General features: G+C 44.2%; 1 protein-coding gene across 1 annotated transcript; it reads right to left on the bottom strand.

Moving 5' to 3' along the window:
- Positions 1 to 9,403: 9,403 nt before the first annotated feature.
- On the bottom strand, positions 9,404 to 12,275 carry LOC141365184 (zinc finger BED domain-containing protein 4-like). Its single transcript, XM_073869148.1, has 2 exons — positions 11,192 to 12,275; positions 9,404 to 10,922 (listed from the first exon to the last, which is right to left on the bottom strand). Exons 1-2 carry the CDS (start codon positions 11,878 to 11,880, stop codon positions 10,430 to 10,432), a joined length of 1,182 nt encoding a protein of 393 aa, XP_073725249.1. The 5' UTR covers positions 11,881 to 12,275; the 3' UTR covers positions 9,404 to 10,429.
- Between the last annotated feature and the right edge of the window lie 1,935 nt (positions 12,276 to 14,210).

The raw sequence follows: 14,210 nt of genomic DNA, 5'->3' as shown, positions 1-14,210 counted from the left end.
AATAAAGGTACTCAAAGAGGCCTCCAGACCAGGCAAGTAGAAATGTCTACATAACAGAGACACCACCTCTCTTGTCCCTGATGCCCCAACTGGTTGTGGTATGCCATGAGGAGTGCTTGTACCTGGTCTTCAGGTACCACAACCTGGCAGATCTCGTTGCCCATCCCTGGATCGTGGATGACTCTGCACAGCACTCCATCCCCAGTTCAGCGGCACCACTTCTTGTTGGCCTCCTGACGCCTCAACAACGCCCACCATGTAGCCGTCGTCCTGCTCGGGCCCCGTTTCCGTCGTCTCTTCTTCCTGGCCCCGTTCCTCCGGGAGCCGGGACAAGACATCTGCATGTACATGCTCCTTCCCGTGTCGATACTGGAGCTGACAATCATAATTTGCTAGCTGGGTCACCAATCGTTGTTCTACGGCTCCCAGCCTCGCCGTCTGTAAATGGACAAGGGGATTATTATCAGTAATCACTTGCACCTTCGCCCCCCACAGGTAATCCTTGAATTTTTCGCTCAGGGCCCATATCAAGGCCAACAACTCAAGTTTAAACAAGCTGTAGTTCGCATCATTCCGTTCTGCGGGATGGAGGCTCCTGCTTGCGTAGGTGATCACTCACTTCACTCCTCCTTGTCGCTGGGCCAATACTGCTCCCAGGCCCAAGATACTGGCATCTGTATACAAGATGAAAGGTTGATTAAAATCAGTATAGGCCAGAATTGGTGCTTGCAGTAGTTTTTGTTTAAGCTGTTGAAAGGCTGCTTCACACTCGGGGTCCCATGTGATGGATGGGGGCCCACGGCCCCGGGGCCATCCTGTCCCTGCCAGCCGTTGGTTAAAGGGCTTCGCAATTTTGGAGAATCCTTTGATAAAGCGGTAGTATCCTACAAAGCCCAAGAAGGACCTGATCTGCCTCACCGTTTTCGGTGGACTCCACTCTCGTACTGCTACTACCTTCTCTGGGTCCACCGCCACACCAGCAGCACTCACACAATGGCCCAAGAACTTCACTTCCCTCTGCAGCAGATGGCATTTATCGGGCTGAAACTTAAGGCCGTACCGTTCCATGGCCTGGAATACCTCTTTGAGGTGCTGTAGGTGGGACTCGAAGTCGGGAGAATAGACTATGACGTCATCGAGGTATACCAATGTCGACTCCATCAATCCTCCCCCCAAAAATCTGCATGAGCCCGAAGGGCATCCGGTCCCACTTGAATAGACCGAATGGGGTGGTAAAAGCGTTTTTCTCCCAGTCTGCCTCTTCTACTCGCACTTGCCAATAACCGCTCGCCAAATCCAGGGTAGAATACCAGGCGGATCGGGTCAAGCTTGCCAGCGAGTCTTCAATCTGAGGTAAGGGAAAGGCATCCTTTTTAGTGACATGGTTCAGTTTATGATAATCTACACAGAACCTTCAAGCTCCGTTCTTCTTTTGTACCAGCACATTGGGCGCAGCCCAAGGACTACTGCTTTCCCGGACAATCCCTCGATCCAGCATGCCTTGTAACAAGGTGTGAACTTCTGAATACAGGGTGGGTGGAATAGGACAGTACCTTTCACGGCTAGGTCCAGCCTCCCCAGTGGGGATTTGATGCCTCACTACTTCTGTGCAGCCATAGTCTTCGTTGTGTGTTGAAAACTCTTAAAGACTCATTCCTGAGATGGCTGGGCATCCCCTCCCCTGCCTTCTTCGGGGGTACATCCGACTGGGTTAAGGCAAACTCGACCACGGTGGGACACACCTGTCGAAAACTTACGTCCCTCTCCTCCCGCACTTGATGGGGGTCGACCGTCGTTACCCTGGCTAATCTTTGGAGCCAATGCAGCTGGGGCGGGTAAGGACTCTCATTTCGCACCTTCATTGGGACTCTTCCTCGGCGGACTACCGCCAATCCCCGGGCCACCTTCACATTCTGACAGTCTAGGTGGCGCTCGATTAATACCCAGCCTTCAGGCCCATATTCTTGCTGGGGGACCCTTACCCATACAATGGCCTCACTTCTCGCGGGTATAGAGAGAGCAAATCGACAGGCCACTCGGCCGGTGTCTTCTCGGTCCATCCGTACCTTCGCTGTCTGAATCCGACGACAATCGGCGACAATTCGTCTCCATTCTTGTTGTTCAGCCAGGGGGATCGCGGGCCTTGCCCGAAACAGTTCCTCCAAGCACTCGGCGATAACGTTCATCCCCAGCAGGGCTCGATGAGTCCCCAAGCAGTGGTCCTGGACAATAACAATCCCCTTCTGGGGTACAACGATTCCACAGATCTCTACATCAGTCACTACGTACCTGATGTAAAGGATGTCCAGCCCATTCGCTCCCTTTAAGGTCAGCCATGAGGGGTCAGTTCCTTTCATGCTTTGTTGGCCAAATACTTCTCGTGGTAGGCTTTCGGAAAACAAGGTGACCTGGGATCCAGTGTCTACCAAGCAGGGCACTCAGCCAGCTATAATGTCCAGCCTCGCCACAACAGTTACAGATGGGTCGCCCTTGTTCATCCCATTCAAAGCGCGGGCGAGCTGGCCGACTCGGTCGTCTCCTCAGGTCCCGGCCGCCATCTGAATAAGCTCGTTCTCGAGGGGCGTGTCTTACCTCCTGACTGGGGGCCCCCAGGCGCAGTTCCTCCAACAGTGTTTTGGACAGTTCCTTAATTTGTTCGCAGTCATCCTTCACAACTCCATCTGCAATGTCTGCTTCCAGTCCACTTCCTCGGGAGGGGCAGTTGTGCCACTACTTACGGCCGCACATACGAGGAGATCTTTGATCTCAACCTGGTCTAACTCCAGGGTGACTGCCTCCTTTTTCAGATCCTCAAACGTCAGCTCTGGGCTCCTTCGGAACTGTACCCGTAAACTCTGTCATACTGGGCCTTCCCGCAATCCTAGCAGGAATTGATCTCTCAAAAGGGTCTCCCAGTCCTCCAGGCCATGATCAGGACATGTCTGTAATCTGGTTAACTGTTCTCGAAGTCGTAGTGCATAGGCTCGTATGGGTTGCCGGGACCCTTGTTTATAGCTAAAAAACTGGGCTCTAAGGACGGCTACGGGGGTGGTATCTCCGTATTGCTCAGACAGAAAGTTAAAGCTGCCATCGGTAACTCTGGAGGATTGAGCAGTTTCCAAATGTTTACAATTTCATGTCCTTCCCCCACTACCTCCGAGCAACCTCCCTCAGAGCTCGTTCTCGTCAGCGCGTGTGCAAAAGTATTATTGTGAACGCATACTTAGCAAGAATACGTAGATTACTTACATAACACTCCGAAATACAATCAATGGTTGATAAAGCACAATTACCTGTTGAGAAGAAATGTGGCAAGCTCTGCATCCAGCTTGAAATCTCGTAGATTCCTTTCAAATGCCAGTCCGATATTGATCCTAGTTTTATTACGGTCACAGTCGCTTTCTATCTTTGTTTCCTTCTTTTCATTGGTTGTTTTCCTAGCTCTAGTTGTTAACCGAGAAATCGGAAGTTTGTTACTGAAAGTTATCTCCGCCATCACGCTGTTCAAACCAAAACACCTATGAATTCAGGTGGATGCATGTGATATTGTAATGCGCGCGAGGGGGATGGGGATCTGTGGCGCGTGCAGGTACTGTGATTGACAGGCAGATTTTACACAGCCCTGCGCTGATTGGACCAAATGAACCAGCCTGTGGTGATTGGACCAAATGAACCGGGAGCGGTGGATTTTTGCAAAACAAATAACAGGCTCCAGGTGGAGCTAGAAGCGCGGGTTTTTTTCTTAAACAGTCTAATTTATGTTGTTCTATCGGAGCATAGTGTTTGTTTCAGTGAATATGATCAAAAAATATGATCAAATAAGTTGCCGACCGCAGCTTTAAATATGGATTGTGCCGTGGCCCGCACAGCTTCTGGGGACTTCGCGTCGCGCCTCTCCCTCTAAGGAGTTCAACACAAACTGTAGCTGTTGGGCCGCATTCAATCCTTTAATCCCTGCCAAATATTCAATCTGAGCTCTCCATTCAGATAATCTCACCTCTGATTCGGTTCCGCCATATTTCTGGATCCAAGGGTTTCCCATGAACACAGGCATGTTTCCACCTCGAGGAGGTCCACAAACCACTCGTGAGTAGTACAGTTTTGAAAATGAACGTTAAGTGTTGTTTTAATGACATTTTGTGCATGGTCATTGACTTCCATTCTGAAGCAGTCAAGAGACGCTTCTAAATGAGTCGAAAAGTCAAGACACGACCCATTGTCAAAATTTCTGTGTCCATCACTGTAGTTCATCCAAAACAAACCAGAAATGAGACTCAAAGTTTTAAATACCGGAATTATCCTTTAAGACTTTTCTGATGTCCTGGCTGGTATTGTGACAGAGTATGACAGGATTTTGATTGTTGGTGATTTTAACGTACATGTCTGTTGTCCTTCAAAACCACTTGCTAGAGACAAATTTTTTTCACAACATGTGTCTGGACCAACACAGAAATGTGGCCATACGTTAGACCTTGTTTTATCTTATGGGTTGCATATCTCTAATATCCAAGTACAAGATGCTGTTTTTTTCTGATCACATGCCTGTCCTATTTGATTTTATGCTGCCATCTCTTACTCTCAAACTGTCTGCTCCTATGCCCCTCTGTGTGTTTAAGCCCTCCACTGTTGCTCAATTTAATTCTGCTTTTATAAGTAAAATTCAGTCTGGTAATAATTCTCCAGCAAATCCTGACACAGAGCAACTTCTTCAGTCATTTCTTTCTGACTGTGCTGACATTCTAAACTCTGATGCTCCTCAAAAGGTCAGGTGCCTCAGATCTAAATCAGAGCCATGGCTCAATGATGTTACTCATGAGTCCAGACGAATGTACATGAAAGCTGAGCGTAGATGGAAAAAGGACATATAAAGTCCTTAAAGACAGCATGAAAAAATATCAGAAAACTGTTAGAAATGAAAAAATGTAATATTTTTCTCATATTATTGTCACGGCCAGGGGCTGGCTGTTCTAGGCTAAAGCCACGCCCCTTCTCAACTTCCACCTCGAGGAGGTCCCCAAAGCCAACCCAATGACCAAACAACACGAGAACAGGTAAGTATAAAACAATCTTTATTGAATTTAAATATCTAAAATGTCTTGGGGACTGGGGAAAGGGGGATTAAAACTAAATCTAGCTCTGTCCTCCAGGTGGGCCTCAGCCGGGGGATGTCGGGAAGCAAGGGGCCAACGGGGGTCCGGGACGTGGGACTCAGGCTCCGGCCTGGCCTTAATAATCCGTGGCGCGCTCCTTCTTCCTCCTGGAGGCAGAATCAGAACCAGTATGAGTGTGGGGGATTATTATATTGGTTGCGTACCTGATTCTTCCTCGGGGAGGCTCTCCCTTGTAGTTACACAATTTTCGTCAGGTTACTCACTACTCCTTTCCTTCTCTCCACAGGTATCGACTTGGACACAGAAGCACCGTTAGTTTGCTTTAAGATGGCTCTCACCTTTCGACTGGACTAGCGTACCGTAAGTACAGGTTTGGCTCGGCTTCTCCTCAGAATATTCACTCTTTCTCCTCTTCTCTCCACAGGTATCGGCTTGGACACAGAAGCACAGTTAGTTTGCTTTAAGATGGCTCTCACCTCTCGACTGGACTCAGCATACCGTAAGTACAGGTTCTTTGCTTGGTTTCTCCTCAGAATATTCACTCTCTCTCCTCTTCTCTCCACAGGTATCGGCTTGGACACAGAAGCACAGTTAGTTTGCTTTAAGATGGCTCTCACCTCTCGACTGGACTCAGCGTACCGTAAGTACAGGTTTTTGCTCGGTTTTTCCTCAGGTTCTTCCCCACAAGTCTACCGGATACAGTGCATGCTCCGTCTCTATGGATCGACAGCTTAAGAGATTTAATAGGCACACAGGCAGCAGTGGCGGACTTACAGCATCGGCGCGACGTGCGGTGGGGTAGGTAGTTCCTAGGTGGCGTCGGGGGCGAACCCTCACGACTGCTAGATGGTGGCAGAGGGGTGGAATATCCCAACGTCTCACCGGGCCGAGCGCTGCCCTTTCCTCGTTACCGTCAGGCGTTCGAACTCTGGACAGGGGCGCCCCTTTGTAGAGGCCACGGGACGATGGATTTACGTCACCTCTCTCTCTGCAACAACAATGTTTATGCAATCGGAAAGTATCAATGATAATAGCCCCAAATCGTACTCACACCTCTGCTGTTTCCTCGGCTCTTCACCGCCACTCTTCACCACCACTCTTCACATGCACCGTACAATTTCTGGAGGCCCGAAGCATGCTCACAACGTATGCTGTACTGAACTGAGCTAAAGCCAGCAGCCTCTTTGTCTTCCCCCGACGAAGTGCGTGAAGGCGGGGGTTGATCTGACAAGACACACAGCAATACACAGCAACCCACAGCAATATACAGCACCACGTCAAAAATAAAGGTTTCCACAGCACAAAGACTCACCCACCATTCCAAGTGTACGAAAAAGACGCCCGTCTTCCTTCACTTCGCTTAGTTCAGATTTGGCGATGGAAATATGCGGCCCAGCTAGTGGTGTCGTTGTTGTGTCTGCTTCGGTAAGTATTTCCTCGGCTCACCCACCACGCTCTGTTAGGGGTAGGGCCGTCCTCCTTCTCCTGGAGGGAGTTAACATAAGCCAGGTTAATACACAAGATACTTTCAGCTAGCTCTAGGTACTCACAGCGATGCCGTTTTAAATCCCCTTTTTCACTTCGTCTCAATCTGTCATGTGTTCGTTCTCCTCACAACCTTTAAGGTTCGCGATGACTTCCCAATCAACAGTTCCAGCCTGAGAGAGAGAGAGTTAGACAGCCACAAACAGCGCGCCAGCGGCCACAACACAGCACTTCCACACACACCCAAAAGGTCTATGGATCAACGTTTCAAAAAAAAGCCTCCGGTGCAGTGCTCCTTTAACTCACAGCCCCGTCCTTTTCGCCTCTCCTGGCTGCCGCACTCTTTCCTCTCGCTATAAGCGCTCTTGTGGATCAACGGCGCCCTCCGGCTCTTCCAAGGACGGGGCGTGTGGTTCAGTCTGCCCTAGGCAATAAAAAGGAGCTCATGCCCGAAAACAACTCTTCTCCTGTGTGCTGCTACAGCTCCATTTATGTGGCCCGTCCTCATTTCTTCCTCTAATCAGAGCTGCTACATAAATTGGCTGCACCTGTGGCTCGTTTCTTCCTGATTTGTGTTGCCAGGGAGACTGGGAAGTGAAAGGTGCTTTTTAAAATTCTGTCCGGGCGGAACCTCTCCTCTCTCTTTTTGGTTCCGCCCTAAGTCACCCTGTGACATCATCTCCAAAAATTGTAATAAACCCCAGGTCCCTTAAAACTATTGATTCTCTATTACACCAGTTCACAGTTCTCTAGTTTAGAAGCTTCAGTTAAAGTATGTGAAAACTTTCTTATCTTTTTTAGACAAGGTTGCCAATATTAGAGATCATATTGTATCCCCTGTTCTAGATCCTGTCAGGGATGGTGGTGGATGAACCCAAGTGCAGACAGCTCTCAACTCAAAAGACTTTTATTAATGAACAGAAACTCCCTTGAGGGGGTAAACAAGACAAGAATTAAATAAAAGACATGGCAAAACCAAGACAAGACTCCTGACGGTGTCACACATATACATACAATGATACCACAAAGACAAGAGACACAAAGGCATTTAAATAGGGAAACTAATTAGGGGACAATAACAAACAGGTGAGCAAACTAATCATACATAATTAGGAAACAGGAGGGTAAGGTTAAGACTAAAGACAGGAGAGCACGTGCCACACATAGGTCACGTGACTCTCCAGACAAACACAGAACACTTGTATGAGGGTGTCAGGATCCTGATACTAGAAACAAGACTAAACACATATAATGACATTCAGGATCCTGACAGATCCTTTCATAGTTAGTACTTACTAGTGATGGAAATTTTCGTTCTTTCAAGAGACTCATTCGTTTTCAGTTCGTTCATCAAAATGATTTGTTCAGATTCGTTCACTGATTTGTTCAGTAACCTTTTCTTCAAATTACATATATTAGCCAGCAGGGGTGAAAAAGAGTGTCTTCTGTGTTACGTCAAAGTCAACGATTGTACTGTATTACTATTTATTTTACAAAAACTGATTTGACAAAATGTAAATGTTTAATCTACTCGTTAAATAATTCAGATTACCAAAACCATTGTTGGGTAAGTTACTCAAAAAAAGTAATCCACTACAAATTACTAATTACTACTTTAAAATTGTAATTTGATTACATTACTGATTTCTACATGCAAAAAGTAATCTAATTACTAATTACTTTACTTTTAAGTTACTTTGACAACATCAAATCTAAAAAACTACAAAGTGAAACTGTCAGAAACAAGGATAAACCCAAACGCAGTGTTAATGTGAAAATGTTTCTTGTAACATTTGAAAACAGTAATGACTACAGTGCATATTTGAATGCTTAAAGCTATTTTTGGTGTGATTTTGCCCCCTCCTAAAATTACTGGTCATATAGTGATCCAGAAATATTTGTAGCTTTTATAATACGTTACAGATGTTTAACATTTCTCATTAAACATTCTACATTCATTAACATCTATCTATCTATCTATCTATCTATCTATCTATCTATCTATCTATCTATCTATCTATATCTACATTCATTCGCGGTCGCGGAGACAGAAACTAGTTTTAACACGTCGTCGCATTCGCGAGGGTGCTTTGGTCAAGTTAAAGAATGTTAATATTCATGTTAGTTCGTTAAATATAACAATTAAAAGTTGTTTTTGTAATTGTTTAAATAAACATATGATTACTTAATGCAGTGCACGCATTGAGCTCATGATAAAATAACATAGTTAAATAATGTTAACAAATAAAACCTTATTGTACATTAGTGATTTAAAAACCCACCTGTACGATCGCTTCTGGCAGACCAGATGTCATCACGCAAAGCCCACTCTGAAATGCCAAGGTTTTGGACATGTATTGTCTGTATTCCACTTGAGGGATCAACCACCGCTCACATAGTATCCATTTGCTTGCGTCTCCGACGAGTGAGTAAAGCATATGCTCGTTAACTGACGCTGCGCGCATGCTCGTTAACAGACGTTGCCGTGCAATGGCAAAACGTCATTTTAAAATACATTTTAATTAATTTTTCAACACTTAATTTGTAACGCTAGTAACGCAATTTTGTTGTCATTGGTAACTGTAATCAAATTACATACATTTAAAATGTAAAGCGTTACGTTACTGCGTTATCAGGAAAAGTAATTAGAGTACAGTAATGCGTTACACAGTAACGCGTTATACCCAACTCTGACCAAAACATAAGGCTTAAATGCATAATAAACATTTTAATTGCTTGGTAAGACATTTATACATTCATGTTCTGTATGTTAAATATGAATATATATAAACAAGCTTATGTGCACAGTAGGTCACCCACAGTACTAACGTTTACCTGCTGCGCTTTGGATCTGCTTCTTGCTGATTGCTGGAGAGACCGACTCACATGCTAAATGACCGACATACGCGGTACACATTCACGTGTACATGTAGTTCATTCAATTCGTTCATAAACGAGATTCTCTCTTTCGTTCAGACTCAAAGCGGCGATCTATCAGTGATGGGCGTATTCGTTCAGTAGATCCAACCAATTACATGCCCATTCATAGCCCGAACTGGAATGCTATTCGCTGACGTGACGCAAATGAGACCTAACCAATACTGTCACATTTTTTTTACTTTATACATTTTTTAAAGAAGTGCATGACATGACTCAAACGTAATGAAGTATTTTTTTTATTTAAACGAAGAAAACTGTTCAAGCATAAAACAACAATTAAAAATAAATATTGCAAAATGCACACAAACATCATTGCTTACAGTACTCTGATTGTACAGTAGTCAAGTAAATTGTTCAAAGTGCAGAATATACCAAGTCTAAAACACAGTAGTGCAAAAATACAAAATAAGGGCAACATAAAAAAAGAGTATAAAATAAAATATAAGAAGCACTGGTTAGACTAATGTAAAGTTTAATCAGGTAAACAAATTTACTTTTTACGTTTCTCTTAAAATGTAAGAGAAGCAGGTAAACAGTAGTGCAAATATCAACACTAAACTCTATTTAAAGTGCAAATATAACAATGAACTCTAAACCACAGTAGTGCAAAAACTTTCAAAAATGTTTCAAAATCTGTCAAAACAGAGCTCCATGGAAAAAAACACCCTGACACATAAGCAGGGTTTGGGTTAACAACAACAGGATTATTTTAGGTTGGCATTTAAAAATATCAGTTGTCGGGCCTTAAAGGGGCTGATTCTGCTTCTTCTTTCAGAGATTATCTGTCCCATCTTGCTAAAAATTCTCTCTGATGGAACAGATGTTGCCACAAGGCAAAGCCTTTCCAGCATAAGTTGGGTCAGTCTGGGGTAAATCAGTGCCCGGTTTTGCCATCAGAGTAGTGGGTTGGAGGACCTTGCTACCAGGGGCTCCTCTGAATATGACCGCATTTCCAAAACAGCCTCTGCTGAAGAACTTGTTCTTGTCACAAGACCTGCAACTTGTTCATCGAAATCACCCCACACCAAGCTTTCCTGTGTTTCTTGTGGTGGTGGTGAAGCTGCTGATGCTGCTGCCTGTTGCTGCTCTGTTTGATGTGCTGAGGAGGACAATCTCACTCTCCCAGCAGCATTTTTAAGTCTCTGGAAAGCTTCATTTGCTGCATGATCATCTGAAAAGGCCCTTTTTTTGAACCTTGGGTCCAGTGCAGATGCTTCTGAGAGCAGATGATGAAATTCCACCTTGTGGAACCTGGTGGCAATGTCTTTTGTCATTGTCTCAAGCATGTCAATGATAGGTTTTCGGAACCCTCCTGATCTGAGGTATCTTGTGCATATTTTTTGGAGACTCCGTGAAAGCAGGATCACCTTTGAGGCAGTCACATAGCTATAGTGAGCAAAAACAACAATTGCATTTAATAAATGCATTATAATAATTAATAATGATGAATAATACTAAATATCCTGTATTACTGTAGCAATAATAATGCCACTTACACTGTAATTTATCTTTACATTTTACAGTCTGCAAAAGATGTTTGCAAAACACATGTTTTTTATAATAAGTATAATGTTTTAAAAGTACAATAAAATAAAATTAAATCAAATCAAATCTGTTATAAAAAAATTATTGTTCTTAAGAGTATTGTTACATACCTCTCACCACTTATTTCCACTGTGACTTCTTCAAATGGTCTTAAAGCCTCACAGGCTTCTTCCATTTCTTTCCACTCATCCTGTGTCAGAGTTTCTAGTCGAGCATTTACTAGTGCAAGTGTTGTGATGATGGCATCCTTGTTAGCAAGAAATCTCTGTAACATATAAAATGGGGAGTTCCATCGTGTTGGGCAGCCTTGTTTCAGTTTTAACTCTGGCAAACCCATCTGCTGCTGTGTTGCCTTAAGTTTTTCAGCTGCCACTGTGCTTCGGTGCATGTACTCCACAATTGCTTTAATCTTATTCAGTGTGTTTTGGATAACACTGAGTCCACCCCTCACAATCAAGTTAACTGTATGGGCAAAGCATGGCAGATGCTTCCATGAGGTTTTGTGAATGGCCAGGCTTATGTTGTGAGCATTATCAGAAACACAAGCTACTATTTTGTCAGTTATGTTCCACTCTCTAGCAATTCTTAAAAGATTGTCTGCTAGATTGTCTGCAGTGTGTCTGTCGGTAAATTCAAAACAATCCAACAGACATGACTCCATTTTATAATTTTCAATGAAGTGACATGTAACTGACATAAAACCACATGTGGCCCTAGATGTCCAGCAATCTGTTGTGAGGCACACTGCTGATGCCTTGCTAACTTTTTCCATAATTTGTTCATGAATCTTCAAAAACATTTCTGGAATTATTGTTTTTGACAGGGTTTGCCTGCTGGGCAATATATATGAGGGGTTTAAGTGGCCGAGCCACAAAATGTGTTAGAGTGCTCTGCCCTCCTCGTCATCTGTGTGGGACAGTCGTATGAGAAGTGCTGGTAGTGGCAGGTGAGATAGAAGATGGCTGTGCAGTGCTGGTACTGCTGGATGTTCCAGGCTCCTCTGCTACTTGTTCAGTTTCCCTAGTTTGTGTCAGCTGCACAGTCGGATGCTTCACCTTTAGATGTCTGTTAAGGTTAGCTGTAGATCCTCCTTTAAATGACAGCTGTGCTTTACAAATGGTACACACAGCCTGTGTTGGAGACACCTCCTTAAAATAACTCCATAATACACTTCTCTTTCTGCTGCCACTCATTTTAAAGTCAGCCGTCAAATGCTGCTGTACGCTATACTTAACAGATTACTGATGCAAATTACAATGCTAATCTGTCTGTTACATTTAACAAACAGTGCATTATTACACTGTTTTCATTACAAAGTGTAATTTTCAAATAATATACCAAACATGAGCACAGTTCTATTGTGTAACAACGGGGATTTTTTCATTCACAAACGAAATGACCTTCAACTCGTAGCCTACAACGAGAAATCTTTCTCTCGTTCATTTGTATTCAAAACAGCGAGCGACTCGGTCAGTGATGGGCGTATTCGTTCAATACATTAAATTCGACAAAACACATGCTGCGTCACATCTCAAACTCGAAGGCTATTGGCTCCAGGTTTAATCATTCTTTGACAGGGAGGGTGAAACAGTTCACAGAGCCAACTGGTTGGTTCACTGACCTGCGCAAGTGCGCATGCGGCCATGTGCTGAATAGCGCCTTGCTGCTAGGGGAGGAATTTCAGTGAACGAGAAATATGAGTCAATTGGTCATGTGAACGAGAACGTTTCGTTCACCTAAAAGATTCGTCCGGTGACATGCCCCCACAGAAGAGAATTTTGAAGAAAAAAAAAACCCCTGAAATGAAGACTTCTGGTGAAAATAGTGGAAAATAATTAATAAATTTAGATAAATATATTTCATACAACTTCTTAGGCCTAAATATTTAATGAATAGCAAAGTATGACTAATAAGTATACAAGACTGAACCACATAGATGTGAAATATAAAGGCTATCATGATAATTTTGCCAACAATGAACCATGGTTTTGTTAAGTTTATAATATGCCCTCTTCAAAGACCCCACCCCTTTTTAAACCTTGATTAATTATAAATTATATTAATTAATTATATTAATTTTAAACCTATTAATAATTATTTAATAAGAAACCCATCAGAAATGATTGGCACATTATGAGACGGGAGCGAGCGGGACACAGGAACAGAGGGAGAGCACTGGAGAGATATATATGTAGATTGTTAGGCTAAACCTGTACTATCTCTTTTAATATAATCACTTTCTTATCAACTATATTTGAGTTTTAAAAATCCACATAATTACATACCATATGAGCCTCTGGAGACGACATTGACCTTGACATTGCTCCATCCTGTGCCCACAGCCTCTCGCTCCTCTTGTGATATCTCCTCATGCGTGCTGCTTAATATCACTCCGCCGTGACAAACAGAAAAAACGCGAGGGCATATGGTACAATTGGCCTTGTATTCATTGTCCCTCACGCATTCCAGCCACGGGTAGTCATTTTCCCATTCAATTCTATATTTTTGTGCTCGTTTCTTTTTCGCCGGCTGCTCGGATGCAGTTGTCACCCGGTGACGATTTTAAGGGAGCGGAACTATCGATGGGGAAGATTAGTTCCGGCCGGAAGTGTTTCCCACTCGGACGGCAAAGGGGGGACACCGGAACTTCCGGTAAGCGCCGCGAGGCAAAATCAAGTCTAACCTAACACAGGTGTGAGTAATGAATGCAGCGATCAGTGATTGAAGGATACACAGATGGAGAGGGATACAAAAAGGAGTTCAAACACAAGAGAAGCAGAGCGGGTTGACTTTGGGGAAGACACAGTTCCGCCTAGCGCGGTTGCGGCGGGGAAAGCTCCTTTCTGCCAAGGGCGGACCGAGTTGTACACTCCTTCTGAAGAGTCCATCGGCGCCGATGATCCGGGGATCGCTATTGAGGCGAGCGGAAAGAGTGCGGGCCGTACGAGGCGAAAAGAAGGAGACAGAGGCTGAAAGCCGACTCACCGTAAGTGTGTTGAGGGAAACGGCAGATGTGGAGTTACACCGGGGCGAAGAGGAAAGCATCCGACCTACGGAGGTAAACAAAGGAAAGCAACTGCAATATTGTGAGTACTCAGCATTTGATTCAGTGTGATATTGTGAAATACT

The sequence above is a fragment of the Misgurnus anguillicaudatus genome, chromosome 7 (genome assembly GCF_027580225.2).
Source record: "Misgurnus anguillicaudatus chromosome 7, ASM2758022v2, whole genome shotgun sequence".
NCBI lineage: Eukaryota > Metazoa > Chordata > Actinopteri > Cypriniformes > Cobitidae > Misgurnus > Misgurnus anguillicaudatus.
Note: the sequence above shows the minus strand (reverse complement) of the source record. Positions and strands in the feature narration are given on the sequence as shown.

Bases quoted from the DNA above. Each gene is read 5' to 3' on its own strand.
- LOC141365184 (XM_073869148.1), bottom strand. From the start codon at position 11,880: ATGTTTTTGAAGATTCATGAACAAATTATGGAAAAAGTTAGCAAGGCA. The intron at 10,923-11,191 runs GTATGTAACAAT...TGCTCACTATAG, and splicing joins GTGGAAATAAGTGGTGAGAG to CTATGTGACTGCCTCAAAGG.